This window comes from Lathyrus oleraceus, chromosome 4, assembly GCF_024323335.1.
Source record: "Lathyrus oleraceus cultivar Zhongwan6 chromosome 4, CAAS_Psat_ZW6_1.0, whole genome shotgun sequence".
Taxonomy (NCBI): Eukaryota; Viridiplantae; Streptophyta; class Magnoliopsida; order Fabales; family Fabaceae; genus Lathyrus; species Lathyrus oleraceus.
Genome location: NC_066582.1, coordinates 482,580,577 through 482,583,366, shown reverse-complemented (window position 1 = coordinate 482,583,366; position 2,790 = coordinate 482,580,577). Strand labels below are relative to the sequence as shown.

At 31.1% G+C, this 2,790-nt stretch overlaps 1 protein-coding gene across 1 annotated transcript; it reads right to left on the bottom strand.

Annotated features, from left to right (window-relative positions):
- Positions 1-1,697: 1,697 nt before the first annotated feature.
- On the bottom strand, positions 1,698-2,511 carry LOC127076379 (mixed-amyrin synthase-like). The gene is made up of 2 exons (XM_051018014.1): positions 2,245-2,511; positions 1,698-2,143 (listed from the first exon to the last, which is right to left on the bottom strand). The coding sequence occupies exons 1-2, from the start codon at positions 2,443-2,445 to the stop codon at positions 1,943-1,945; spliced, it is 402 nt and encodes a 133-aa protein (XP_050873971.1). The 5' UTR covers positions 2,446-2,511; the 3' UTR covers positions 1,698-1,942.
- Between the last annotated feature and the right edge of the window lie 279 nt (positions 2,512-2,790).

Here is a 2,790-nt window from a genome sequence, read left to right as displayed (position 1 = left end):
CTCTCTCTCTATCTCTCTCTCTCTCTCTCTCTCTCTCTCTCTCTCTCTCTCTCTCTCTCTCTCTCTCTCTCTCTCTCTCTCTCTCTCTCTCTCTCTCTCTCTCTCTCTCTCTCTCTCTCTCTCTCTCTCTCTCTCTCTCTCTCTCTCTCTCTCTATATATATATATATATATATATAATTATATATATATATATATATATATATATATATATGTATTATATATTTGTCACTCACTCAAAGCCTTCATTCGTAGCAGCTAGCACTTAGACTAAAGGAATCCGGTCGTGTGGACTGAGTAGAGACGTTGTCACCATTCAACGCTCGTGATCACTCCTTAGATCTGCATCAAGGGTTTCAATCACCACAAGAGATAATAGTTTTTATCACTGATCATGCTCATTCCTAAAGATGACTAAGAATTTTTTTTAATTTCCACTGTATTTTGGATCACAATTTTTCTTTAAAAGGTGTGTTGGTCAAAGAAGGATAAATATTTGACGTTAGAGATATGTATCGTGGTGATATTTTGTCAAATCTGTCACTAGTGGAAGGTCACCAAGTGATAGATTTGAGGAATTTAGAAGTTAAGAATAACAAATCCAAAATTATTTCATTTAACCTGGAAGAAATGAAGGAAGAATCCAAAACTCGGGAGGCATTGGGTTACATCCGTGCCAATCAAATACGCCAAGTATCTACATAATTACTCATTTAAATTACATTAATAATAACATGCATATTATAAGGGTATGTGTGTTTGTGCATTTGTATTAAAAAATTATGTACCGAAAGCCATATTTTTCCCCATGAAGGTATATGTGTTACACCATCATGATCAAGAATCCATTTTCTAGCTCTAGCACAAGCATTCTCTTCATCTTCATAAGGTATTTCTCCAAGAATTCGAACGCATATGTAGTTAGATGTAGTACAAAACATGGTACTAGGACTCTCTATGTGAAGTCCCCACCCTCCATCTTCATTCTTCAAAATTTAAATTAAAAACACATCATTATTGGCTTGCTAAACGATATTTAAGTCAAATAAAAAGTTTATAATAATATACAGAAACCTTTTATTAACGTAGTGAATTGAATAAAATAAAAATATACCTGATGATAATATATGTATCGGAGAATCTCTTTACAATATTCTTTTTTAAATATTAAATCAAGATGTTCTGATATATATAAACAGAAGACCTGAAATATTTTAAGTAAGTTAAGAAAACTAAATCAATCATCAAAAATATTATATGGAACAAATTATAAAAGTAAAATTTTAGTTAAATCTTAATTAGTTATATTTAGAAAATTGACCCCTTATGTCATAAAAAGAAGAGGTTTCAAACCTTTCTTATTCCTTTATTTATTTTTCTCTCTTTTTTTAGTAAAGTATATTGATTTTGAGTATAAAGGATTTCTTTTTTCTCTTTGTTGCCTTTCTTAAGGTGTTAATTACATGTTTCAATTGGAAAATAAAGAATTCCATTACTATTACAAATAAACTCAAGACATTATTATTTTTCTTCTATTGCTTCAAAATCAACTATTTTTTTTTGTTTGTAGAGGTACAATCTCAAGTGTTAATTAACTATTTCAATGGCAAAATAATTTTTTTATTACTATTACAAATAAACTTAAGAGAATTTATTTGTCCTCTATTATTTCGAATTCTTTTTTAGAAAATGACGAGGATCTCTGCTTTATTTGCTTCGTAATTTGGCCTCTACTAAAATTTTTGGCTTTGTTTGTATAGGAGCAGCTTTAAATGCACATTATTATCTCAATTTTAATTTGGACTCTACTAAATTATTTGGCTTTATTTGCTTCATCACTATTAAACCCAATTTTAATTTGGTGTTGCTTTTGCGACAGTTTGGTGGTTCATCCTTATTATCTCTTCCTCTATCTACACATTATTATCTTCTGATATTGGTTAATTAACAAGCACTAACCAAGGCAGGAGTAAGAAATAGAGGACCCGCAAAATGAGCTGGCCAATGGCCATCACATACTTGCAATGCTGATAGGTGATGTACAGCCCTTTTCAAAGTGATTACCACTTTTTCATCTGTTATATCCTCTTCATCTTCTATCTTCACACTAGATATTGTCTGTTTGAATTTTTTTTCTTTTAGAATCTGCACCAAGAAAAATATAAGTTTGTTGCTTGGTTACTGTTTTCTCAACTCCATGCAGAATTTGAATCAAATTCCTATTTACTGGACACAGAAAAAATTACCTGAAAGCGCCAAAGAAGATCACTGCATGCCTTAACCTTGAAACGGTTATCATAGAAATGTTGGCGAGCAGCTTCAACTTGAGCTTTCTCCTCACAAGTACCAGCATCAGGATCAAACTCCCATGTCTGTCTCCCTACAAAATTATTTGTGCTGAATATGTTTGGATCTTTTCCACCATCTCCTATCTTCAGCTTCCACATCTGGGTACTATACTATCTCTCACTTAAATTATTATATTTTAGCAAACTATGAGATTTGTGTGGGTAAGCTGAACCACACATATATATATATATATATATATATAGATATATATATATATATATATATATATATATATATATATATATATATATATATATATATATATATATATATATATATATATATATATATAAGGAGTCTCAACTCAAAAAATTATTACACTCTCCTAGGGGTGGACACACAGGCGTCACCCGATCCCAAAAACCGTAGAAAATTAAAGAAAACGGTTGGTTTAGATCGGTTGTACGAATTGGGCACTTGAGCCAATTGGTCGAAGTTGGATT